At 39.0% G+C, this 24,916-nt stretch overlaps 1 protein-coding gene across 7 annotated transcripts in view; it reads right to left on the bottom strand.

The window, feature by feature from the left end:
• abcc9 (ATP-binding cassette, sub-family C (CFTR/MRP), member 9) overlaps nucleotides 1-24,916 on the bottom strand; it is a 46,017-nt gene that overhangs the window by 21,042 nt on the left and 59 nt on the right. The window contains exons 1-22 of one of the 7 annotated variants that reach the window (XR_003598864.1): nucleotides 24,544-24,896; nucleotides 22,340-22,383; nucleotides 21,596-21,676; nucleotides 21,264-21,446; nucleotides 20,247-20,388; nucleotides 20,048-20,169; nucleotides 19,381-19,547; nucleotides 19,196-19,297; nucleotides 18,140-18,280; nucleotides 17,875-18,066; nucleotides 15,403-15,567; nucleotides 14,444-14,599; nucleotides 14,222-14,356; nucleotides 13,463-13,625; nucleotides 11,973-12,013; nucleotides 11,736-11,878; nucleotides 11,417-11,525; nucleotides 11,072-11,179; nucleotides 5,918-5,990; nucleotides 4,106-4,211; nucleotides 2,419-2,457; nucleotides 1,784-1,822 (exon numbers count right to left, since the gene is read on the bottom strand). Coding sequence is in view for 1 of the 7 variants with exons in the window: in XM_028043655.1 (XP_027899456.1) it covers nucleotides 1,784-1,822; nucleotides 2,419-2,457; nucleotides 4,106-4,211; nucleotides 5,918-5,990; nucleotides 11,072-11,179; nucleotides 11,417-11,525; nucleotides 11,736-11,878; nucleotides 11,973-12,013; nucleotides 13,463-13,625; nucleotides 14,222-14,356; nucleotides 14,444-14,599; nucleotides 15,403-15,567; nucleotides 17,875-18,066; nucleotides 18,140-18,280; nucleotides 19,196-19,297; nucleotides 19,381-19,547; nucleotides 20,048-20,169; nucleotides 20,247-20,388; nucleotides 21,264-21,420 (2,300 nt within the window). In the remaining 6 variants the exon portion in view is untranslated. Of the gene's footprint in view, nucleotides 1-1,783; nucleotides 1,823-2,418; nucleotides 2,458-4,105; nucleotides 4,212-5,917; nucleotides 5,991-11,071; nucleotides 11,180-11,416; nucleotides 11,526-11,735; nucleotides 11,879-11,972; nucleotides 12,014-13,462; nucleotides 13,626-14,221; nucleotides 14,357-14,443; nucleotides 14,600-15,402; nucleotides 15,568-17,874; nucleotides 18,067-18,139; nucleotides 18,281-19,195; nucleotides 19,298-19,380; nucleotides 19,548-20,047; nucleotides 20,170-20,246; nucleotides 20,389-21,263; nucleotides 21,447-21,595; nucleotides 21,677-22,339; nucleotides 22,530-24,543; nucleotides 24,897-24,916 lie in introns of those variants that run through there. The other 6 variants (XR_003598862.1, XR_003598863.1, XR_003598865.1 and 3 more) reach the window with 6 other exon arrangements.

The raw sequence follows: 24,916 nt of genomic DNA, 5'->3' as shown, positions 1-24,916 counted from the left end.
ATGAAGGCAAAAAGACATTAAATGAGAAAAAAATATTCTGCCTCCATGAAGCTTCAGAGAGAAGGAATGCTGATGGCGGAAGGACGACAACGTTTGGAAAACAGTCAAACTCCACAACACAAAAAACAATTCACCAGTTATGAGGGATAAAGGCGGAGAATGGAAAGGGTTAAATATGACCTGCGGGGAAAAAATTAAACCAGGACCAGATAAAGCAACTCATAAAAATAAATCACCGTAGCATCTTGCTGGGAGTCTCGACTAAATGCTGCAGAAGGAACTAAAACTCAAGAAGCTCGGTAGTTTATTCTGAAACATCATTTGATGCCAGATCGTAAATCTGCAACATTCTGGGGTTTGTTAGAATAAACTTTTCTTCTGAGACTTGAATTATCACAGTTTTAACAGGTATGGAAAATGGAAACAATCAAAAGAATCTGGGAACAACAAAAAGATCATAATCTCAGGGTGGAATTACATCAGCCATGTTTGGTCTGAGTTAATCCAACGCCAATCCATTTGTTTTAAAAGTTCGGTCCAGTTAGAAGGTGTGACAAATCAGACCAAAAAAATAAATCAAACTCTGATATTCCTACAAACCTTTGGGTTCGGTTGAAGTGAATTCTGGTTCAGTTTGAGTCCATATGTGAACACCAAGTGGACCAGGGACTGCTCCAAAAGCAGGAAGTGAACTACAGTGCAAGGCATTCTGGGTAAATACAACCAAAACAAATGAGCTAGCCTAGCGCTAGCAGCAGAAATGGCTCCTGGTCTTCAGCCAAAGACTAAACAGAAATCCTCCAACTCTAAAATCTGACGCCTCCATCTTGTTTCCATCTGGTGAAGAAGGAAGTTGCTCTCAGTGTCTTCAGAGGTTTTTGTGTCGTTTCCTTCAGTGGTTCTTAGTGCAGCGCCCCCACAGACCAGGAGGGGAACAGGTTGGTTTGGGTCAGAACCACAGCAGCTGGAGGTGGAGCAGACTGGATCAAACTGAGTTCACCAGACTGTCAGGTGTGAAAACACCCTTAGAAGCACATTATCAAACTCTTTTTGAATATTATATATAATATTTTCCATACCATCTGTACTTTTTCTGATTTTAAGTTGCAGTACCATCTCTATTGAAGCATAAAAACAGCTACATATGTCAGATATTAGCGTTTTGTTCAGCAGAGCGATGACTCCCAGCTCTAAAAAAACAATCAGACGGCACAAACTGACGGCATTCTCATGGGAAACCAGCAGCAGATTAACAAGATAAAACTCTGCAGACGGCGGTTTGTCCTGAACACATGGACGACAACAACTCAGCAGCAGAATCTGCTGGTAGGAAGGGACTGTTCATATTTTTACAGCAAAGGGGCAAAATGTGAACAGTCTAAAACCAGTTTGTCCTGCAACTTTTAGATGTCCAGCATTCCTGAATCAAAAGGGGAAGATTTCATCCTCAGCATAAAGATCTTCGAAGAGATTCAGAAAGACACAAAACACAAAGAAGTGAAACATCTAAAAGTTGTAGAATGCTAACTGAACTTTAGCTACATGTTTCACCTTTTATAAAGATTCACAAATGCAACATAAATAATAAACATGGACAGTATTTTAGTACACTTTATCAAAAAATGAAAGTACTTTTGCACATGCATAGGTGTTCATGAGCAAGTTCAAACCAGCATCCTCTTTTTTTAAGAGGCACAAAAATGAACAAGGTTAGAACGGATGAAGGGAGGAGCAGGAGAGGCGAACGACGGGTCAAACGGGTCACGATCAGAAGAGCTTGTACCTCCCGACGTCCTCCTCAGAGTCCTCTGTCTCTGACCAACTGTCAAAATCAGTATCTTAGTCAGAATTCACCCACGACTCAATTATCCGCCATTGAAAACGTGCAAAAACAGACAAAGCAGCAAACAGAGTCAAAGAAACGCATGGACCTCATCATAAAACAAAAAGCTAGCATGTCAAACTGCAGACAGTGATTATGTGTTATTAGATGGCCAGCTGATTATCACATTAACCTTCCCTCCCAGGAAAGAAGAGTAAGTGATGCTGTCACTGCCTGTCTGTCTGTGATAATTAGGTTTTGTGGCTTCTTCGATAATGATGTCTCATATTTATGGGCTTCAGGGATTTAAAGCAGCTTTTATTTACTTTAGTTGTGAAGTTTGGAAGCTTGGTAAAGTATGGGTAACTGTTAATAATCATAACATGCTTCATAAAATAGATGAGTAATTTGCTTGTAATTTGCGTATTTGTGCAGATTTTACTTGCTGCAACTTAAATTAAAATACTTCCCATCCCAACAGTTAAAGAGATTGAGGATAATTTAGATGCGCTCTTACAGAGAGAGGTAATCTAGCAGAAACCTTGCTTACGTGATAATGTTTCAGGATGAACACACCACGGACAGAAATAAAGTACCTGATATTCCCTTCGTGGGCCATCTCACAATCAGGCAGCCTGATTGGCATGAAGGCAGGAAATAAAGTGAAACCAAAGACACGAAAACAGACAAAAACACAACCAAACATCTGCAGAAATGTTAGTGTGCAGCTCTGGAGCATCAAGATGTTCGTTAGAAACTAGGATAAGAGAACCGTTTTTTAAAGCATCTTTTGAAAACCGCTTGGTCTGCTGAGACAGACCTTAAAGTTTAAATCTGTAACTGTGATTAAATTAAATTCTACTTATATGAGTCAACTCAGGGACAGTGTGTCACATTCCCTATAACCTCCACTTTCCTTATTCCTTTAGGTAGAATATCTATTTCTGTGTTGCTTTTTAATATTTTTTGTCTGCATTCCTTCTTTAGCGACATAGCAATAAGGCCTGCTAACATTAGCAGTTAGCTGAACAGGCTAACTAGTCCAAATGAAGTAAAATCAATAACTTTTAGCTCCAAAGCTACTTGTTTATTTAATGCAGCAAAATTGGCAACAAAATACAAACGGCCACATAAAGGTGCAACAAAAAGTGTTGCCCTAATTTATGCTTAATGAACCAATTTGTGAATTACTAAGCAATTTATTCTGTTAAAAAGGCATAAAAGTGGATTCCTGTGTTTGTAAGCCAAGTGCACAACAGTTAACACACTTTCTGTTAGCAAAGTTAGCATTAGCAGCTAGCCTAATTTGCTAGCAACCAAAAAATGTCCTAAAAACGCTGAAGTTTACTTTCTTCTTCCAGCTCTGTGAAACAATTGAATTTCTCAAATCCTTTAAATTTTTTTTAAAGTTTTCCACTTTTTGTTTTTAGAAACAAAAAATGCATTAACATTGTGAAGTATGACATTCACAAGCAATTTTCCACTTCATCTTTACAGTGGAAATATATGTTCATACTTAATTTGTTATACTTATAAATGTAGTAAAATATGCCAGAGATAATATCTATATGCATCTCATAGTTAGCACCACTAGCTAGCTCGCTAAAGCTGTCCTATAAACAGAGGGAGAAATGTAGCTTTTTGTTCCCACGCTAAAACTGTTGAACCTTTATGTGAACTTTCCATGGATGATATTTGAAAAGCAGTGAAAGATGCATCAACATGGAGCCACATTTTTGGGGAAAGCTAGCAGTGGTAGCTAGCCTTGGTTAGCCACCAAAAATTGACTTAAAAACAGGAAACTGTGAAGTGAATTTCAGCTCCAGTTCTTTAAAAGCCACCAATTCCACAAATTAATAATAAAAAAATAAAAATTGTTTCTGTTTTTGTTAATTTAAAAATGATTTTAGTAAAATAATGACCTAACAATAAGTAGCTTTCTTCTAATCTTGCATCTGTTAGATGTTGCAAACAAACACTTTCCTTTGCATTTAGGAAAAGTGCTTAGATGTATAAATAAAAGAAATAATATATATTTTTTTATGTTCCTGCTTCTGTATGTAAAGCACAAAACATAACAGGAGATACTCTTATTATTCGCAAAGCTAGCATTAGTGGAGAGCTAGCGAGCTAGCCAAAAAACAAACAGTGAAGAGCAGCTTTTTAAAAATGCACATTCTTAATGTGCATTTTGAGCTTAATCTGGCTTTTTTAAATACAGTGTTGCAGCAATGCCATTTTCTCTCTCTTAGATATAATCCAGATGTTATTCCGCTGACTTACTTGCTCCAGTAAACTCTTCCATCGATGGCCTGCATCTCGCCCAGCATGGCCAGCAGCAGGGAGGATTTCCCACATCCCACCTGACCCACGATCATCGTTAACTGACCTGCCATGGAAACAAATCAAATATGAGGTGAATGTTTTCATCTAATGAGCAAATTAATGACAGTTACATTAAAGAGCAATATTGTTCTGCTTCCTGTGAGTACTGTAAGCTATAACTATTAAATGAAAAGAACATATGTGGGATAAACTGCAGTAATTTGAAATGTAAACAGATCACTGATTCTGTTGCAAACATCCTGGAAATGTTCCACCTCCAGTGACTAAATCTGAACATATGCAGAACATGCCTAAACTTAGCCGTCTTTCTGAGTCAACCTTGCAGTTATAATTTCTGAAGCAGAATCCTTCAAGATGTCCAGTTACTTCCTCTTCAGTACTTTGGCAGAGAAGAGAAGCTGGAGCTGCTGTTTGCTTAGTAGTAGCATGACTGGGATTGCAGGGAGGTCACATCCCAGAGGACGACTGGACTGAGTGAAACTCTGCCCGGTCCATCTGTCCGGCTTCCTGACACTCGATCCGCACACGGCCTGACTCTGGTTCCTGACAGCAGCAGCCTGAGCTCAGATTTTAGCAGCATGCTAACATCAACTTTGAACCATTTACTAATAATCTGATGCTTCAGCTAATCCAAAAATAATAGTTTACAGAAGCTTTTGACTCCAGAACAGAAAGTTATTTTATGTCCCCAAATAAACCAACTTGCTAATTTCAAAAAAGTTTAGTAGTTCTAAAAAGTTACATTTTCTCATAAAATATAAATGAAAAAACTTACTTTTATTTAAATATTATGCAGTTTAAATAAAATCAACAAAAAAACTCATGCAGACTGGACAGTTTGAGAAATTCATCAACATAATCTGGTGTGGAGTTTTACTTCTCAATCAATCAACTGGCCTTTAGAAACTTAACAAAAAATGTATACAATTTTTCAGGCTAATTTTATGATGTAGTGCCAATTAATAACTAGAGAAAATAGTCAATTTCAGTGCTTTTTGCACCAGTTTAAACAATGTTGCATTTAAAAACTGTAAGTCAGACCTAAAGTGCATTATTCCCCAGAGAAAAAGTTGGATTTATAAACCCACCTTCATGTTTTTCCTGTATTTGACTCTTGACTCAACTCAATTTTCATTTCATTTTTTTATTCCATTCACTCACGAAATATGAATAGTTCATGAAATAATCAAAATAAATATGTGAAAAGGAGCAGAAAGGAGTATAAACTTGCATAGTATCCAGGTTGGGTTATTTCTGTCACAATGACAAATTTAGCTGGATGATAAAATTGTTGTTTTGAGACCATTTTCAACTAATATAATCATAATGGCATTAAACTATAAATTCTACTGAACATTTAACACTGGAGCTGGAATATATTTTAAATATCCAAAATAAATAAACAAAACAACAGATAAAATTAAATATTATGTCTCTGTAAACAAGATTATCCTCCAAAAACAAAAGGATTAGTTGAGACCAAAACACCAGACTGACGACTTTTATCATCCCATTTTTGGTAAAAAGAGAAAAAGGACAAATCATGCAAATGGAAATTATTACATTTGTTTCAATTTATTATGCCGTTAATTGATTCATTGCTTATTGTGACAGGCCAAATCATCACCCCTCCACCGCCGTGCTCAACAGCTTTACATTGACATTATTTTGTGTTGTGGAGAAACCAAACGCAGAGACAACAATAAGAGCTTGATAAGATTAATTTTTAAAGCAGAAACGGAGGCTGACCTGTGGGGATGCGTATGCTGATGTCTGACAGGGTCAGCTGGTTGTTTCCCCAGGTGAAGGAGCCGTTGCTCACCTGGACGGAAACAGAGACGAAGCAAACTGTGACTGCATCGTTTTGGAGACATTTCGTAGCAACAGCAGATGTCTGAGCCTGCGTACGTGCCGTTTCACTGTTACGCACTGACCTACAAGAGCAAAGCACGTGACCCGACCCGAGTTTAAGAAGTTCTGTGAGCGAGTTCACAGGAGTGGACAGTGGTTAGATAACAGCTTCACACAAGGAATGACACGTACTGCGTTCACAACACGGGGGAAACCAAACAGCTGTCAGCAAGTCTGAAAAAATACCAGTGAATCTGGCAGAAATAAAGTTCATTGACTTTCATCAGAGAAACATTGTACAAAAACAATGAGCTGGCAATTTTTAGGCAACGATAATAAAGAAAGCTTGAAATGTTTATTCATTTGAAGGATAGGTGAAAAAGTAAAAAACAGATTGATTTAATGTTCATCTTGATCTTTTCCTTCCAACAGGTTTTCACTGTTTTTCTTTTGAACTTTGGCTGTTTTTTCCACTCATTCTCAGTCCAATAGCTGCAGTACAGCTTAAAAAACAATGACAACAAATAAAACCAAATACAGCATTTCACCTTTTTAAACCCTTCCCACATTCCTAAGCTGAAAAGGTGCTGAAACTAGCTGGAGTAAAACGTAAAAAGCAGCAAAGGTGAAGTTCCTACATACAGTACATGAAGTTGTATTATTTTTTCTTTATGTCAATCAATCAAATCAAATTTTATTTGTATAGCACATTTCAGCAGCAAGGCATTTCAAAGTGCTTTACATCATATCAAACACAGAAACACAAAGCAACATAGAATCAATAATCAAAACACGACATTAATTCAGGTTCCATCAATAAATTTGTAATTGATTAGGTTTCAAGTACAATCCTAAACCGGTGGGTTTTTAGTGGAGTTTCATCCATAAAAGGTTTACCTGTTACACTCCTACTGTGTTATATGGAACAAAATACCTGCTGCCATTTTTATTCCCACTCACAATCACACAGTTTAAAACGATGTAAACAGCATTTTAATTCACCTTTCACTGAATCTGGAGCAGGGACTCCGCCGTCACTCACGGATTTTTGTGCAATTCTATGGTTCCTGTTGGTGTCTTTACCAATATTAGCCAGTAAAAGCATTTTAGTACATAATGAATGTAATAAAAGGATGAGTTGGCACGTTTAACAGATCATAATCATTAATATTCAGCAGCAGGAAGATTTTTTGTGATTGATGTCTGCATAATAATTATTTCTAAATGGATATCGAACAGTTATGATAATAACTGAAGTGTGAAATGAATTTTTAAAAATTTCCATTTTTGGTACATTTTTATGCTGCTCTATAGCTTTCTATAAACCAACCAGCCATTTATTGGCAATAAATTAATGATTTTTCATGTTGGAGAATTAGGCATTTCAAAAACCTCCCATTTGTTGCGTCACATTCTATGGGCACTAGGCCGTTACCTAGCAACCCAGCCCCGTTACCTGGCAACCCCAGCCACGCCCAGCCCCGTTACCTGGCAACCCCAGGAGAGTTCCAGAACATTTGGTCAGACCTCGATAAACTTGTTACAGTGTAAAACTGCAGCAACAGTCTAATCACTGAAACCCTTCCTCCTGCTCAGACACTGTTTACATTCCTCCCATCTGTTGCTTTTACATGTTTATTTTTATGTTTATTTTATCTAACAAGAACCCCCCCCAGGTTTTTCATTCCCTCGCCACATGTTACTGGTCCCAACAGGAATCCAGAGAAAGCAGCATCTTTTGTTTCTGTTGGAGAAAACACTCACGATAAGCTGCTTGGAGTTTGTTTTTGTTTGATTTGGGGAAAGATTTAAATAATAGACAGAGAGAGACGCCGAATATATTAGGTCACATTTGATGCACATGTAGAAGGAAAATGGATCGATGCTTTGTGCCCAGATTACAGAGCTGATTTAGGTTATTTTTTCAGATTTTTATAAATTTTGTGATAATAAAAACCAGAACACCCACAGATAATGAACAATAACAAACATAGTGGACATCACAGACTGGTGTCAGAGCTCCCGTGGGAAAAATGAAGAAAAACAGGAAAATGAGGAGAACACATGTAACACAGGGCGACTGGAGTCAGAAAATGAGTTCAGGGTTTGACCAGGATTTAATCTTATTACACCAACAAGGAAATAATCCAATACAAGCTGGAAAACATTCTCATTAATAATTAGAAAAAACTAAAACCCTTCCTATTTCTGCTAATATTCATGTCTAAATTCAAAATGTTAAAAACTCATTACCAGTCAATGTCATCTACATAAAAACAAAACTGCATCCATGAGCAACAAATTAAATCTCTGCAAAGTTCCTCCAAAGTAGGCCTGCAACTAACAATTATTTTAGTATTTATTATTCCTATGATTAAAATGTCTCATTCTTCAGACTTTTCAACCACGTAAGCCTTTTTTTTATACAATATTAGAAAAACATTAAAAGATACAAATAAACAAATAACTGAATCCCGTTTTAAAATCAGAAAATAAACATTTTATTGTCTAAAATAAAAAAATACAGCATTTATTTAGTAAATCTGAACCAGGTGAAGCTAAAACTGCCAAGTGAAACGTTTTGGCTAAACCATATTTACAGACAAAGATTTTTAATTTAAATGAAAAATGTTTACATCACCACTTTTTTGAGTTTGTGGACTCTACATGAATCGATTACTAAATTACTTGATGATTATTTCAGTAACCCATTAATCACAATTAAGCCGATGAATCGTTTCAGGCCTAAAAAGTGAAATTATTTTTCCGTTGTCCATGAAACCTGAGTCCTGATGCTGACCGAGCGATTGTCCGAACAGAAACGGAGCGATTATCTGAACAGAAACGGAGCGATTATCTGAACAGAAACGGAGCGATTATCTGAACAGAAACGGAGCGATTATCTGAACAGAAACGGAACGATTATCTGAACAGAAACCGAGCGATTATCTGAACAGAAACCGAGCGATTATCCGAACAGAAACGGAGCGATTATCCGAACAGAAACGGAGCGATTATCTGAACAGAAACGGAGCGATTATCCGAACAGAAACGGAGCGATTATCCGAACAGAAACGGAGCGATTATCTGAACAGAAACCGAGCGATTATCCGAACAGAAACGGAGCGATTATCCGAACAGAAACGGAGCGATTATCTGAACAGAAACGGAGCGATTATCCGAACAGAAACGGAGCGATTATCCGAACAGAAACCGAGCGATTATCCGAACAGAAACCGAGCGATTATCCGAACAGAAACCGAGCGATTATCCGAACAGAAACGGAGCGATTATCTGAACAGAAACGGAGCGATTATCCGAACAGAAACGGAGCGATTATCTGAACAGAAACGGAGCGATTATCTGAACAGAAACCGAGCGATTATTCGAACAGAAACCGAGCGATTATCCGAACAGAAACGGAGCGATTATCCGAACAGAAACCGAGCGATTATCCGAACAGAAACGGAGCGATTATCCGAACAGAAACGGAGCGATTATCTGAACAGAAACGGAGCGATTATCCGAACAGAAACGGAGCGATTATCCGAACAGAAACCGAGCGATTATCTGAACAGAAACGGAGCGATTATCCGAACAGAAACGGAGCGATTATCCGAACAGAAACGGAGCGATTATCCGAACAGAAACCGAGCGATTATCCGAACAGAAACCGAGCGATTATCCGAACAGAAACCGAGCGATTATCCGAACAGAAACGGAGCGATTATCCGAACAGAAACGGAGCGATTATCCGAACAGAAACGGAGCGATTATCCGAACAGAAACGGAGCGATTATCTGAACAGAAACGGAGCGATTATCTGAACAGAAACGGAGCGATTATCTGAACAGAAACGGAGCGATTATCCGAACAGAAACGGAGCGATTATCCGAACAGAAACGGAGCGATTATCCGAACAGAAACCGAGCGATTATCCGAACAGAAACCGAGCGATTATCCGAACAGAAACGGAGCGATTATCCGAACAGAAACGGAGCGATTATCCGAACAGAAACGGAGCGATTATCCGAACAGAAACCGAGCGATTATCCGAACAGAAACCGAGCGATTATCTGAACAGAAACGGAGCGATTATCCGAACAGAAACGGAGCGACGCGGGTGGGAAAGAAGCAGATCCTGCTTTAATCAGCGGACAGTCGTCTGGACAGGAGCATCACTCCGCAGGGATGGGACAGGAAGAGAAGCGTTTACAGAGCGGTGAGAAAAATTTGGACACTTTCACAAGACCCTACAAGGGGCAACTAATTCTCGTGTGAATTCTGCATTTCCTGTGCAAGGCCACGCAAAACACAACGCATGCAAAGTCATGTGTGTGCGCCCTTTTTACGTTTTAAAGGTTTATAAGGTGGAGCAAACTTAAAATGACAAGCTGCAAAAAATGCTACAAATTTTGCCTGTTGTCTTTTTGTTTTGTTTTTATTTATTTAACAATTTGAAAAAGTTACCAATCAAACTGTTTTCTGCTTTTTGGTTATTTTTTTGTTTTGGTTCTTATTTCATTATTATTTTTTATTTAGTTTTGTTACCAATCAATCTGTTTTTAGCCAAGTTACAAAACTGCTTTTTTGTTTATTTATTTTTAGTCAAGTTATCAATCCAACTGTTTTCTGTTTTATTTTTGTAATTATTATTATCTGTATTTATTTATTTCATTTTAGTTTTATACCAATTTTCAGTCAAGTCACTAATAAAAACAGTGTTTGGCTGTTATTTGGGTTTAATTCCTCAAATCTTAGGGGAGTCAGCAACCAGGACAGGCTTCTGTTTAGTTGGTGATTTAATTCTTACCATGAGAGTCATGAGACTTAAGAGGTTTAAAATAATAAAAAAAACATTTCCTAGAATAACTGGGTCCAGTGGTGAAAACTCATCAGAAAGTCTCTTGATCAAGACTTCTTTCAAACTGCTTTTCTCCTTTTCTTGCCCTTGGTGATCATCATTTCTAATCTTGAAAACTGAACAAAGTTTAGTTTTTGTTTGCTGTATAAGCTTTAACCCTTTCAGAGCTGCTGAACTTTGACCCTCACCTTTACGGCCACATCCTCCGTCTCGGTGGGTCTCATCGCCCGCCGGCTCGGCTGCTCGTAGTTGTCCATCTGGTAGCGCATCGGCTGCTTCCTGTTGATGGCTTTGGTCTTTAAAAGATGGTTAAACATTCAACATTAAACTAAAGTTTTACCATTAATGCATAAACAGAAAAAAACAAGAAGTGCAGTAATTTAAAGATAAACAATTTTTTACTGGATTTTGACGATAAAAACAAAACTCAACACTGAGAACTGGAGGGAAAGCTCTAATTTCCAACTATAAATCAAAACCTGAAAGCCACACTTACTAGTTTTTCTGAATAATCTGTTAGGAGTAGCGCTCACCATCCCCAGGTGTTTCTTCCCTACGTCCAGGGAAACTGATATATCTCCATTTCTCCAGCTGTCGTCCCCGATTTCATCACTCTGGAGAAACTCACCAAGCTTCTGGACACTTTAGGGAAACACACACACACACACACACACACCGATCTATGAGAAGTGTAAACGGTAAGAGTTTAATACCAGCAATCTCTCAGGAGTTTAGAGTTTCTGTTCTCTGATGTCAGCTTTTCCATTCAGTAGATGCAGCAGCTGAAACATCTCCATGTTTGGTAACGTCCAGAACAACCAGATCTGCTGTCCTCACCAGTAAAACACTCACCTGACGAGAGCTTTCACCGCAAATCTGACCACAGTGGAGAGCAGGAAGAGCGGCGTCACCAGGATGTGGAAAAGCGCCAGCGCTGCAAAGGCTTGAGAAGGACTGGGAATGCTGCTGGTGAGGAAGTGATGAACCCCAAACGTCTGGAAAAGAAGAAATTCAGATTTCACCTCTGATAATTCATGGTACGCAAGCTGCACTGCTGTAGATATCAAGATATGAAATAATTAAACTTACAGCAAGAACGGCAGCAATGGGAATAGCAGCGTTCATGAAAACTGCAAACAGAAGAGCAGACACCAAACAGGACATCATCCACAACAGCAGGAATCTCTGGCATCCATCTGCCTGGATGTTTCACCAATAAATCAGTAGAGTTCATTTACACTGGACGGATTTCTGGGACAAACCCGACTACTGGAAATAACACATTTTCTAAAGGATTGAGGCTTGAGCTTTGGGAAAACCGTTTCTCATGGACCAGGCTTTATTTTTGGTTTGTTTTATCCTCTCCAACAGCAGATTATGTGTCAAGTGGAATGGAGTCAAGGTGAGTCTTTCAGGACAAAGAACGGTCCAACTGGACCAGCAGTGGAACAAAGGCAGACGACTACTTGGCAAGCATTCCCACCAGCCGTGTTTATTCCACTTCAACACAACTCCAGTCCATTTGCCTAGAAAATCCGGTTCGGTTGCTGAGGTGTCCATCAAACTCTGGACGCCTAAAAAGCTCGGTCTGATTCGGTTAAAGTGTTTCTGTTCGGGTTGAATGTGAACGCCAAGCAGACCAGAGACCGCTCCAAAAGCAGGAAGTGGATCACAGCGCAGGGCATTCTGGGTAAATACAACCAAAGCTAACGAGCTAGCCTAGCGCTAGCAGCAGAAATGGCTCCTGGTCTTTAGCTTAAAGAGAAATCCTCCAACACTAAAATCTGACGCCTCCATCTTGTTTCCATCTGGTGAAGAAGGAAGTTGCTCTCAGTGTCTTCAGAGGTTTTTGTGTCGTTTCCTTCAGTGGTTCTTGGTGCAGCGCCCCCACAGGCCAGGAGGAGAACAGGTTGGTTTGACTCAGAGCCACAGCAGCTGGAGGTGGAGCAGATGATGCCATTTTTTTCCCAGCTGAACCAAATCTACCAGACTACAGGAAGGGAAAACGGCCTTTACCTCAAGTGAAATGCTGGATGGTTAAAACCTGACACAAAGATACGTTTTCTTATGGGAACAACAAGTTTTAACCATTCATTAAGGTTTTAATCTGTAGTCATCCTTCGTTCCTCAGGCAGTAAGACTATCACCTCCATGGTGGGAAAGCCTCACCTTGACTCCTCCAAACATATTTCTGAACAGCTCAATCTTCCACTTGGAAAACAACTTGGTAAATTTTAATTAGCTACATAGAAATAAATGTCAGGGCTTAACAGTTACTGACTATTTTCTTTAAAGCTTTTAGGAACAAGAGGTTGGATCTCTAAGGTCAAATGTTGGGTATTTCTTAAAGTGGTAAAATCTTCTTATTGGTAATCTTTCTTTTGTCATTAACGTCTGCGATTTCCTGAAAGATGCTTAAGGTCACATCACCTTTAAGGCCATTCTCAGTTCTTTTTTATAAACTTTATAGGAGATGAAATCCAACTTTCTGTAAAAGAAGCTAATGTTTGTAGAAAACCTCTGTCATTAGACCCTCTAAACGACCAAATAATGCCTGGAGCTTATGTTTGCTGTCTTACTGGACATGGAGGTGTAGAAAGCAAACGTCCTGAGGCTGGTGAGTTCTTTGCCTCTGGTTTGCTCCACGCTGTCGCAGAAGATATCCTCCCAGGCGTAGAGCTTCAGCAGCTTTATGCCCTTCAGGATCTCTGTCGTCTGTTTCAGACGGTCTGTGGAGTGTTCCTGCAGGACAGGATCAAGACACGGCGACAGTTTAATATCCATTTCTTATAACGTCAATATGTTTCAATGTCCAGAGTTTCAGGAAGCCCTGATCGGTCATGGAGCTTTTTTAGAAATGTGGACTGTTGACGCTGACATTAGTTACATGTTTAGCATTGAGATGCTATTTTAACCGCTAAAATCTGACGCCTCCATCTTGTTTCCATCTGGTGAAGAAAGAAGTTGCTCTCAGTGTCTTCAGAGGTTTTCAGTGGTTCTTGGTGCAGCGCCCCCACAGGCCAGGAGGGGAACAGGTTGGTTTGACTCAGAACCACAGCAGCTGGAGGTGGAGCAGATGTTCTGGTTCCAGTAGAACCGAGTCTACTGGGCCATCAGCTGGAAAACCTCTGAAAATTGACCCACAGATGGTGGCGTCCATTGTTACTTGCTACAATAAGCGTTGGGTTGGAAACCATTCGCAACAAAGTTTGGTTGATTTCAAATCAGTCGTTTGAACAAAAAAATGGATTTCCATTTGTGGTTCTGATGTGACAAATGTAAAAAGCTTAGAGGTTTTTTGCACAAAAACTGAGCAAACATTACATTTTACTGCTTACCAGCGCGCTTTTCTGCGTTTCTGCCAACCTTGTGGCGATGAGGTACTGGACCGGCGCCAGCAGAACTATAACCGACGCTCCAACCAAGGCGCTCCAGCTCAGAAAGTTGTAGAGCAGAATCACTCCCATAACAATCTGCAATGAAGAACAGGACAGACTGAAGCAGATCCACATTTAAAGCTCAGGTTGACGCCGTTTCTCAGGAAAGCAGCTGTGATTCACCTGTACAGGCATGGCCCAGAGGTTGGGGCAGAGGAACAGGAACCACATCAGCTGGTTGGTTTCTATGGCAACCAGGTTGTTTATCTGCCCCAGAGTCATCTCCCCCATCGACATGTTGGAGGTGGACAGTCGCAGGATTTTGTTGTAGATCATCGCCTTGGTAACGAAACATAAAAACAGAGCTGAGGATCAACAGATGATGGTGAAACATTTCTGCAAGTAGCTAGCAGTGAGATGGAGATCCAAACTTCCTCATGTACTCTCTAAGCTCCTGAAAGTATTTACACTTTTACAATCTTAAGAAAATCCTCTGGAGTATTTAAAGGTTTTAACGACCGGTCACAGGAAAAGTAAACAATGACAGCAAATAATTTGTTGTGTGTTTTGTGGCCAACAGGTGCAAAGCGACAGCAAAACTAGATGCAAACGCATAAAGAATAAAAACAAACAAGCGCAACAGGAAACCATTGGAAACAAAAAATGCTGCAACTACAAGAAGCAAAACAGTCCAGACCGCAGGGGGTCTGCAGCGGCTAATATTACTGATGTAAACATACAACTATAGTGTCCTAAAAGACATGAAGAAGCTTTCTTCCTTCCTTTAACTTTCTTCTACACATCTCGTCTTTATTTATTTAGAGTCTGGTCCCTTATGATTTAATGGTCATCTCCCCCTAGTGGTCAGGAGGACTTACATTTTGTAGAGGGAGTCTGCAGCGTTTCATATTTTATTTTTAGTTAAAGGTGCAGCATTTTGTTTATTGATCGCAGCATTTTTTTGTGTGGTTGCAGCAATTTTTGGTTGCATTTCTTTCTTTGTGTTTGTGTGTTTTGGATTTTGCATCATTCATGTGTTGCATAGCTACACTCCAACTTATCCTAAAGAAATCTTGCATTGTTAAAAATTGAGTTTTCTAGCCGAACTGTCCCATTTTCCAGTTTCCTGATGCGTCCCTCACCAGCAGAGCGCCCCTCAGGTTGATGCCCGTCTCGATGGTGACGTAGTAGGACGCCTGCAGGAAGGTTCTCTGCAGGACTAACGCCAGGAAGAGGAGAACGGCCAAGACGGAGCTGTTCTCCAGAAGCTCGGTGGTGTACATGAAGTACACATGGAAATGGTTTTCCTGTAAACACAAACAAGTAAACAACGTTCAATTTACAAGATGTTTGAGTTCAAAAATGTTCTGTTTTTGAAGATTTAATTTTTGTATTTTTTTCACCTATGCACTACTTGCATAGTAGTAGTGCATGATGGATGATCATCCTGTTAGATCAGCCATCAAACAGGATGATTGAGGATAAAGTTGCAATTTTATGAGAACTGCTACATGAAAAATAAAACAAATTTAAATGAAGAACGTTGAGCGTCTGGGGAAGTTATATTTTAGCATCAGTTTTAAAGAAAATGTAATCTTTCATCAGAATCTTATTATCTTCAGTAGCAGGGCTTTGAAACGATTTCACAAATGAAATAATGAATAAAGATCCACACAGTCTGAGCTGCTCACATCTGATAAATATACTGAAGCTTCTTGTACTTATAAGCTGATATTTATTTAATTACACCATTTTAAAAAATTGTAGTCCCGTCATAATTCTCCATCGTACAACAGAAAGGATGATGAAAGCAAAACTGTAAAAACACAAAGTATTTTTCAATATTTTTATTCTAGTTTCTAGTGCAAACAGCTCAGTAAACTAAAATATATATAAACAATTTAATTTTAAGATATAGGAGGTTTAAGGAAAGAAATTCATTGAAGACATTATTGGCAGATTATGTCACTTGCACATAGAAAAATGTCTTGTTATCAGTGAAATAATCGATGTTTTCAACATTAAGGATTTTTTTTACCTCCTATATCTTGCTGAGAAGTTTCTTGTAAGTTTCTTATTTTAAGTCTACTAAGATATTTGCACCAGAAACTAGATTTTAGTTTCAGATTTTTGATTTCTAAGCCATATTGATTTCTATAATCGTGTTTCAGCTCAAGCTGCGCTAATATTTCAGGTCAAATTTTAATCCCAAAGATAACTTGAGTATTTTTTATATGTACAGATAAATGAGAGAGTTGAGAGAGATGCTGAGCTCTGCTCTCTGTCTCCGCTGCCCAACTGTACCCACTAAAACACACCTGACAGCATCTCCAGTAAACTCAGACCAGACAAACCAGCTGCAGGAAAACTTCCTGTCTGCACAGAAGCGTCTGCTCTGCTTCTCCGACTGCGACTTTCTGAGGCTGACATGAACTAACGAGGTGCTAAAGTCTGCTTTCCGTCTGTCTGCTTCGCCTCGTTTACGCTACAAAAGTTTTTAAAAGTCTTGAAAAATGAAGCAAGCGATCTTCAGCGTCCAAATAAGGCTTCTGGTTTCGGAAAGTTGACCCGATAACGACCTCGTTCCAGTTCTTGGCATCGGCCACTGGATTTTTAAAATAAAATCTCCTGGTATTTCAGAGTTCATGGTGCCATGAAATCTAAACAAGTGGAAAGTAGAGAAACAGGCCCAAATGACACTTTTTTTCTTATTTTGTCAACAACAAAAAAACAAACGAATAAATCTATTTATTAAAAAAATTTAAATCAATAAAATCGTTTCTTTAAACCAGAAAAAACAGTTACTAAAACTTGACAAGTTATATTTATTCAAATGTTTGTGCACTGAATGGCATGTTCTCTTGTCTTTCCCATTTTGAAGGGAGTGTAAAAGAAATGAGTCTCAGATTTATACCATCAGAAAACAGGAAGTTTGGGATTTCAAAGTAAAAGCTTGATTTAAGACACAATGATCAACTTTAAACATAAAATAAAGTAAAAACTGCTCTGAAAAATGTCCTGAATTATTGATTAACACTTGATTTTTTTCAGTTAAATTAATAAATTGTGCAGCTTTCTTGATCTTAACAAGGTTTTTTATTATTAAACTCAAATTAAAGGTTTGATTTCTGTACATTTTTATTGCTGCTGCAATAAAATCTTTTTACATGAGGAACATAAAGAAGGGAGAGGCTGTAAATATTCATGTATTTAGAAAGATTTCTTGCAGTTCTTCGGCATCAGTAGGTCTGGCATGATGACTGATTTATCTGGATGATAAATCGTCCCAGGAGTTATTGCGATAAATTATAATATTGAGATAATTTTCAAGTTATTTAACTGTAATGGCGCGATAAAACAAGAGCAATAAATTTTAAATCCTGTTGGATATATAAACACTGGAACTGGATGACATTAAAATGTCCAAAATACCAGAAACAACAAATAAAATGAATTATGAAGTCTGTAAATTTAGATCAAAGCAACAGACTGAAGATTTCATAGAAAAAGAGAAAAACGATAAATCATGCAGATGGAAATTATTGAGTTTGTTTTAATTGATGAAGAGCCTGCTGGTTCTCATTTTGATCCGGCAGGAGGAAAGTGGCGCTCACCATGTTCTTGTTCGCCGACGTGTTGTTGTTATCGTCATCCAGGTTGCGAACGATGCCGTAGATGCAGAGCGGCCCGGCGAACCCCAGCAGGTCGGCCAGGTACCGGAAGGTGCTGCTGAGCAGGATCGGCCGGCCGAAGGCTCTGTACATGGAGCGCCAGATGGACGGCGCTCGGTCCGGATCTTCGCCCGTCTGTGTTGAGGTGAAACGGGTGAATTAAAGCGGAGAAACAACCGGACCCGGTTCGGACCGTCGCTCGGCTCACCCTCTGATCCTCGTAGGCGTCTTTCAGCCTCAGGTAGTTGGTCAGTGCTCTCATAGCGATGGGCAGCTTCCCGATCTTCTTCAGCTCTATCGGCCTCTTATGGGCGCCAATAATGAGGGGGTTCATCCACCAATACGTTGCCTAGCAGCAGAAACGGACCAAAAACAAACTTCATTTTCTAGGATTTACTTCCAGGAATAAAATAGGTTTTCAAAATATTCCTTTATTCTTAACTATTCTTAACTAATATTGTTGTTTTGAGATATTTTTCAAGTGATTTAAGGTCAATGGAATAATAACGCAAGAACACATCCTCAAAGCTCAATAAACTTTCAATTGTAATGAACATTTAACATGGAACTGGAAGACATCTTAAATATCCAACATAAATAAATAAAACAACAGAAACAACAAATAAAATGAATTATGGATTCTCTGGAAACAAAATTATCCGTTAAAAAAAGGGTTGAATTAAACTCTTACAAAAACCACTCATCCGTTTTTAGGTAATAAGGAAATGTTTTTTGGTGTCTAGAAGGCGAGCCATTCCAAAAGCTCCTTAAAACTTTAATTTAAACTCAAAAGTGCTTTATTGATTCTAAAGGGAAATTAAATGTCACATTCGCCATTACCTAGCAACCTCAGGAGAGTTCTTCCTCGTTACCCAGCAACCCCAGCAGAGTTCCGCCCCGTTACCTAGCAACCCCACCTGAACTTCTGTAAGTTTAGTCAGCTGGTTTTACCAGTGCATGTGCTGTACAATGGCTGCTGAGAAAGACAAGTGTTTTGTCGATTATTTACTGTCCAGAAACCACTTGCTGAATTCTCGCTGGCTGTGCAGGAGGTTCAACTTTGTTTTCAAAGATCTACGGTTGTATAAATGCGCAAAATGTCATATTTTAACTGAAATAATCTGCCAGGGGAGGTAGTATTTAATTTTCAAGAATTACTGACTTAAAACTAGCTCTTCTATCGTCATGAAAAATTACTTGTAAGTTAGTTTTGTCTTCTTTCAAGATTTTGTGTTTTTTCAGTGTAGTTAATTATAAGAAGCACCTTAGAAAGCAGGTTGACGAACGGCTGCAGGAAGCGGACGCCTAAATCCTGTAAATCCTCCGGCGGTTTCACCTTCTGGGGGTTGGTGAAGAAAACGTATTTCTATAAAAAGAAAAGAACAAAATTAGAGAGGTGAAGCAGATTGTTGAGGTTTTTCCAGAGCAGGAGGGAATGCTGTGGCGAACCCGGACTCGGATGACGTTGATCTCCACGGCCATCAGCAGTCCGTAAAGGATCACCAACAGGGCTGTGATGCAGAACCGCAGGTACTTGAACCGGATGCCAAACTCTGCGAACTTCCACAGCTTGATGGACTTGGTTATGAACGCCAACACCCAGTAGATGAAGAGGACTGGGAGCAAAGTGAGAAGGTCAGAAATTTACATACACCCCGTCTGGAGTTACATCATCTCCTGTTTCAGGTCAGAACCACCAAAACTATTTCTATTTGCTAAAAGAAACAATAATGAAAGAAAGAAAATGTCAGATTTATTTATTCACGTCTTTGTGGTCAGAAGTTTACATACATCTCCTCAGTGTTTGGTAGCATCTTTAGACGTTGCTTCAATACTTCCACTAAGCGTCAGTTGGGCTGGTACAAGCGTCCCAGTGTTTCCTCCAAAGGTAATGATGCTCTTTATGTCCCAACAGTTCCACTTTAGTGTCATTATGTCTCCAACAATGAAGCTGTTTGTCTCTGTGGACATTTGAACTGTTTCTTTTGGGGTGTATGGTTAACGCTGGCAGATTATGTGATGTAAACTTATGATCACAAAGACATTAATAAATACATTTCTGACCTAAAAAAGAACATTTTGATCTGATTTAACTTCAAATAGTGAGAAATCTCACCCAGCAGCAGTTTGGGGAAGTTGGACGTCTCTATGTTGTGGTAGTAAACAACTGATGTTGTTGCAGCAATGAAACCCATGAAGGCTGGCATGAAGAGGTGGAGGTGGTTGGAGGTCATTGTCCTGCAAGAAAGTAAATCCTGTCAGTATCCATGAGGGAACAAAATGTCCTCCGTATGTTAGTCCTCCTGCAGACTGACGTGTTGGAGACGATGCCCTCTGCGAACTCGCACACGTGGACGAAGAGCAGCAGGAAGGTGAGGATCCACCGCATGTTGTGTCCGGGGAAATGAAGCCATGTGTTGTGATGAATCTGAACCTTGGAGCTCTGGCTGCCCCAACCTGGAAGACAAGATGGACGCTCTAAAAACGCTGTTCAAAACGCCTGGCTGGACCTAGCCCCACCTTCGAGGCGCAGCTCCTCCCCCACCCAGCTCCTTCAGACTAGCCAGTAGCAATTAGCAAACATCCAGACACAAATACACACCTGCAGTTTTTGTTAAAGTTTTTCACTGAAAGAAAATAATCTGGAAAAATGTTTTTTTGCCTGATTTTATTTTTGTTACTTTTATTAATTATTGTCATGTTGGTCCTTAAAATACCAAAATTTCCACTTAACTTTATATTTTGGTCCGTCTGATGATGTAATCTCTAAATATTAAATGATTGATAATATAATCAGTTACTCTGTAGACGTTTTACCAAATGCTTTTTTACTCTTGAGTAATTTCTTGGACGGATACTTTCTACTGTGACGTGAGTAAAAATATGTTGAAGTATTTGAGTACAACTTTTGGGTACTCTGCCAACCTGATATAAGATATACAGCATTTTTATGACAACTGATGGTAACACAGTTGGAAACACATCATACTGCCCGTTTACAGGTAATAAAAAAGCAACAACATCGTGTCATCCAGGCTCGATCTCGCATATTTTCTCCAACAACTGATTCATCTCCAGCAGATCTCTAAACTCCAGTAATCAGGTTCAGCCACACTTTAAAGCTGCTTAAAGTTCTCCCAGCGTGGCAGGCAAAAACAGGAAGTTAATACCAACTGCACATCTGCCGTACGGAGATTACACCGAGCTGGTCCGACGCGCCAGCAGCTTCCACCCAACTCAAAGGGGGCACAGAAACCAGATCCTCTTCTAGAGGATCCAGACTGTTGTCAGCATCCTGTTCCAAACCCTGAGGAAGAGGAGGACAACCCTACCAATGAAGAGGATGGGGAAGGTGATGAAGAGCAGGAAGACGTGAGGAACCAGGTTGAGGGCGTCCACGAAGCAGCCATTGTTGAGCACGCCATCGTTGATGCCGTATGCACTGGGAACCTTGTCGCCACAAAACGACAACGGCATGCCAGCAGCCATTGGTTCCTCCCAGACCTGGAGTCAGACTGGCAGAAACAGAAATCCGTCAGGTCAGCGTTTTACTGCCATGGAGTGTCACAACACCGGCATGAGACTCGGCCATGTGAAGCCGCAGAGCTATTTTAGGACAGTGTAAATCAGGGGTCTGCTGAAGAAACATTCTGATTCAACACACCTGAGTTAAATGATGAGGTCATCAGCAGGATGTTCGCTCAGGTGTGTTGGACCAGGAAGTCGTCTGGAACTAAAGAACCTGCTGTTAGTAGATGATAAAACACAAACTGGATCGTTTTACTGTAGTAAAGGGTTTGAAGACGAGCCAAAGATGACGGCGGCCATTTTTTATCTAAATTTATAAAATATATAAAAATATCAGTGTTACTGGACGGATGGATGGATGGATGGATGGATGATATTATTGTTTTGGGTTTTTCTCTAACAAACATAATTTGTCAGTATTTTTTAAGTTGGAACTTTTTCCTGTTTTCTTCATCTAAATGATTTTATTTATAAATAATCAGATCAGTGAAAAGTTACATTTTCTCAAAACCAATAAGCAACAAGATACTAATCTAATTTATTTAAACTATTTTAAAACATTCACATAAAATTGTCATTTTTAAGTCACATTTTCTGCTTTGTTTCCATCTTTATTCTTATTCACTTGCCAAGTTTAATAAAGCGAATTATTTTCAAATTAATAAAACTTGACGATAGTTAGATAAACTAAATGGAACTTTAACATCTTGGGTTTTTATCAGAACAACTTTAATTTCCAGCCTAATTTACCAGAACAAACAGTTCGACGCGTCAATAACCAAACCAACTAAATAATTCACAAAGCTAACGGACATTTGGCTCAACAGAGTTGCTAAAATTAAGATAATTTATTAAACCTTCGATAAGAAAAGTGTCTTACCTGGAAATCAATGGATTATCCTGACTGGCACCGTTTCATTCCGGCTGAAATGTAATTTTAAAACCACAGCAGACAGAGAAAAGAAGAAGAAACAAAATACAGTGAGAGTTGGAAAGTTAACAGAGGGGATTATTTTTAGCCCTGGAAGTCAAGAGCGAGATCAGCTGCTCCAACTCAATGCGCTGCCGACGGCGTCAAGGTAGGACGTCCACGAGACACAACTTCCGGCTACGACCTTCAGAATAAAAGCGTTAACTCTTCCTTTAAAGAGGCGTAAAACATTAAAAAACGTTTTGTGGATAAACACACAGTTTTGATGGTTAAACAATTAGCCAACAAGGAGCTGCTAGGTTTTAGCCAAACATGTTTGGAAGAAAATGCTAGCATAGCTTTGCTAACTAATGTTTTTTTTTTTTTTTTTTTTTTTTTTTACATTTAAACATTAAATTTGAACTTGTACCAGTTCAGAGACATCAATGGTTTTCAGTCTTTGGGAAAATCTATAATTTTGTGTTTCTGAATTGAAAATCTAATGGCTGACTGTGATAAAAAGAAAAGCTAATAGCTAAAATTTGCTTTTCCACTGTCCTTCAAATTCAGGTATGTCCTGTTGCCTATAGCAACAGGCACTAATCACCAGCTGGTAAAAATGGAGCTCAACATTATGCTGAGTTTATTTTTAATACTTACTTGATCATTTTTATAAACTAAATAGTGAATTGATAAAATAAAATAATCCATAATTCTAGTAAAGCTACAATTAAAACATCTCTTGTTGCTGCATCGCTAATTAGCTCATTTTATGGCTAAGGGACTAAAGCTAGTCCCTTAGCCATAAGGGACATTATTTATCTGTAGTTTATCAGTCATGTTCACAACAGATGCAAGTAGGATGTAATTAGTATTTATGTTTACATACTTCTACTGCTTTTGCTATGGCAGCCATGTTGGATTTTGAGGGTCAGGTTGCTAAGAGATCTCTCCAACTTACAACTCTGAAATATTAGCAAGTCCACACTTAAATGCTGTTTTGCATTTCAGTTAATTTATAAATCATTAAATCAGTTTCACACATTATCAAACATCCATTGGTTGCTTTATTGGATAAAGAGAGAAACAGGTGGATGAACAAATGAATAAAATTAAGAAATAACAGATATATTCCCTTCAATTCATTGTAAAATATTCAAAAATACTGTGAAACAATAATGTCACAACTGTAAATCTAACTGCACTGCAAATACATCTTTGCTTTGAGTTGTTGCTTTATTTTGAAGGCAAGAATTGATTCATTTCCGGTAACAGTCCGTGTAATTTCTGCTAACTTGGTGCGATGCTGCCTTATATCAGATTTCCAAACTTGTACCAGTTTGGCGGTGAGAAGAGAGTTTATAATAGTCTTCCTCAGGGGTCCTGACACAAGGGCCAACAAATAAAGTTTATAAAAATAACTATTTGCATGGCTGATCATTCCTGAACTTTTTATTTATTTTACTTTTTAAAAAATACAATAAATAAATTCTATCAACCTTCAGTCAAAAAATGCGATGCACTTTCTGGACAGGTTTTTGAAGAAGTATAGATGTTTAGGATTTTCTAATCAACATAATAATGTGAAACGCGAGCAGCAGGATCCCACGCTTGCTGCGGGATGCGGGGGAGGAGAAGGACCTTGGATGCGGTCAGCGGGGTGAAGTCATGCAAGCTGCACGTTTCAGAGCTGCGACAAGAAGCGCAACCCTGCCACACAAATATGACAATAAAAGATCCGAGCGTCACATAAAGATTCATCCAGCAGCGTCCTGCTACGTGACTCGTTACCAAAATATGAATATTTAAGCATTTTACTTAAAAACAGAACAATATGTGTTGGTTAAATTTGGATTTGGGTTGAATTGAACATCTAGTAAGAAACGCTAGCTATAAATAACCTAAATTAGAATTTTCAAGTCTTAAGCTTCGTAGATGAGAGCAAATTAGTATTAAAATCTGCAAAAATACATCAGATCAGCGCTTTCAATGGAAGCCGAATTTAACTCCTACCTGCAAGTATTTTAAACATTTAATGAAGTTTGTATTCAAGCCGCAGTTTTTTACCGAGATTTAATTTAAAATAAAAATAGAGTGATTCTTAAATGAAGTCTGGTGTCATTCACGTCCAGAGAACGTTCTCCCTGAATGGAAGACGTCGCGTGTCAGCCTACCGAGAGGAGGATGAGGATGCTGCTGCTGATGATGATGATGATGCTGCCTCAGTGACACCGAGACGAATCCCGACTTCAACACCGACCCGGCGCAGGATTTCGGGTCAAAGCGTCCCGTCCTCCGGATCTTTATGTCCCGTTTGCGGTTTCTTAAAAAATAAATGCGGTTTATGCTGAAGGTGCGGCGACAGGAAATGCCTACATGTTGAAATTCCTCTTCAGTTATGGCGGAGGACGCGCACACTCCCGCAGTTTGAGGATTTCAGCGATTATATTATTCGTAGCTGATGAAAAATGGGTCAAACTGAAGTAAACCGAGCACAGCGGGCCGGTTTATTATAAAACTAACACAAAATAATGATCATTAAAAGGT

Source organism: Xiphophorus couchianus, chromosome 17 (assembly GCF_001444195.1).
Source record: "Xiphophorus couchianus chromosome 17, X_couchianus-1.0, whole genome shotgun sequence".
NCBI lineage: Eukaryota > Metazoa > Chordata > Actinopteri > Cyprinodontiformes > Poeciliidae > Xiphophorus > Xiphophorus couchianus.
The sequence above is the reverse complement of the archived record's forward strand: the minus strand, read 5'-3'. Positions and strand labels throughout refer to the sequence as shown.